At 41.5% G+C, this 1,820-nt stretch overlaps 1 protein-coding gene across 1 annotated transcript in view; it reads left to right on the top strand.

The window, feature by feature from the left end:
* Nucleotides 1–83: 83 nt before the first annotated feature.
* TYW3 (tRNA-yW synthesizing protein 3 homolog (S. cerevisiae)) overlaps nt 84–1,820 on the top strand; it is a gene marked incomplete at its 5' end in the record, with an annotated part of 4,648 nt that continues 2,911 nt past the window's right edge. The window contains one exon of the mRNA XM_010080123.1: nt 84–164. Coding sequence (XP_010078425.1) covers nt 84–164 — 81 coding nt within the window. The remainder of the gene's footprint in view (nt 165–1,820) is intronic.

Below are 1,820 nucleotides of genomic sequence, written 5' to 3'. Positions count from 1 at the left end.
CCGACGTGCGGACCGGGGACGGGGGTCCCGGGGAGCCGCCGGCTGTCTGTGGCACCGATTTAACCCTTTCTCGCCATTACCAGGATATAGACAGTTCTGAGATCCACAAGAAGAACTGCGTGTGGCTCATGGTGACCCATGAGACGTGCACCAAAGACGACGTGGTAAGAGGACAGTGCTGGACAGCTTTTATAATTATTTAATGCAAATTAATTATTTGATTTCAAAATGAACTTTCTTCTAGTTGTTCTACTTCATAAATCCCTCTGTTTCGAAGAGAATAAGCCTAATACCAGCTTCCTTACATCGCAGCTACTTTAAAAATTTCTTACTCTCTGGAGTCATGTCATCTCCAGAACAGCTCGACAAGAAGTCAATAATTAGTATTGCTTCTGGAGCAGAAGACTTGTCTTTCAAAAAAACAGTTCCTTAAAATCTAAAATACGGTGATTCTAATTTTTTTTCAAAGCCCTTTCCTTATTCAGAACAAGCGGAAATAATGCTTTTCTAAGCAAGTGTTCTTCCTTTCCTGGAAGATTAGTGCTAGTGTAACAACGTATTTTTCATTTCTGCAGCTTTTTATCTGCTGTTTGCTTTCCCTTCCTGTCAGATAGCCAGCAGGGTACCTGAAGGGTATCAGGAGACTGAATCTGCCGGACGCAGCGGCTGCTCTGTGCCCTGGCGGGGCTGTAACACCCACGGGCGCTGGTGATGTGCCTGCTGCCGTGACAGCATTTGCTGCGGTACCACACACGCTCTTTCCAGAACAAAGTTCTGCTTTATTGCAAATGTGCTGCCCTGGTCAGTCATTAAACATGGTTCAGTTGGTTTTTTCGGGTTTTTTTTTTTTTGGGGGGGGGGGGGGGTTTCTTTTTGTGATTCTGTGACTCGCCTGGAGCAGCACGGTATCAGCCCTGCTCATTTCTCAGCCCAGGCAGATGCTGGATGAGTTAGCTGGGGTATTTCTGGACAATGCTGGCCATTTCCATTTCTCATCAGCTTTAGCACAGCTGTGGTTACTTGTGCATTTTTTTTAAATCTGGCACACAAATTACAAACCTAGCCCTTCAGAAAGAGCCTCTTTCACCTTAAAATGGAGAACATTTAGGGAGGAGATGCTGCATAAATACATTGAACTACTTCTCAGTGTTTAAAGGAAAAGAGGGAGTGTTACTTCACCAGTTTTCCTCTATGCCACCATGTCTTTAAAAAGCATATTAATTTGATTATTTCCTGATGATTTTGTTGAATATTTTCATTTTACAGGAAAGATGGGAAGGGCCAGACAAAACAACAAAGTTTGGGAAAACAGGTGAAATTTCTCCAGTTAACAAAGCAAATTTTTTAGTGCTGTGAATTAAGCAAGTGAAGGAAAACAAGAAGGCGGGGGAAATACTGCTTATGATTAAATAATCATAAAATGAAATGAGTTATAGAATTGCCTCAAAGCAACCTTTCTGAATGGAAAAAAAAAGTAGTATCGGCTCTTAAGATTGCTCTGCAAAAAGGTAGCATAGAAAAGTAGATAAATTGCAGTAATAAGCCACGCAGAGTGTCATGGAGCTTTCTCCACACTCACAAATCCAGGGACAATTGCCACTGTCATCTCAGTCTTCTAGCAGAACTGAGGGCTCTGGAGGTAATTTCTTGAATTTCATAATTATGAAGTTACCTCTCTCTTTTCGTATCCTTGTCTTGTGGATTTATGCCTCTAATTTCAACCTCTGAATTTTTTATCTTTGTAAGTCTTCTACAGTAGGCCATGCATTATTATTTAAACTGGAATTAAAATGCAGTCGCTTATGTTAGGCCATGAATTT

The sequence above is a fragment of the Pterocles gutturalis genome, unplaced genomic scaffold (genome assembly GCF_000699245.1).
Source record: "Pterocles gutturalis isolate BGI_N339 unplaced genomic scaffold, ASM69924v1 scaffold13301, whole genome shotgun sequence".
Lineage (NCBI taxonomy): Eukaryota > Metazoa > Chordata > Aves > Pterocliformes > Pteroclidae > Pterocles > Pterocles gutturalis.
This window is presented reverse-complemented; position numbering and strand designations above follow the sequence as displayed.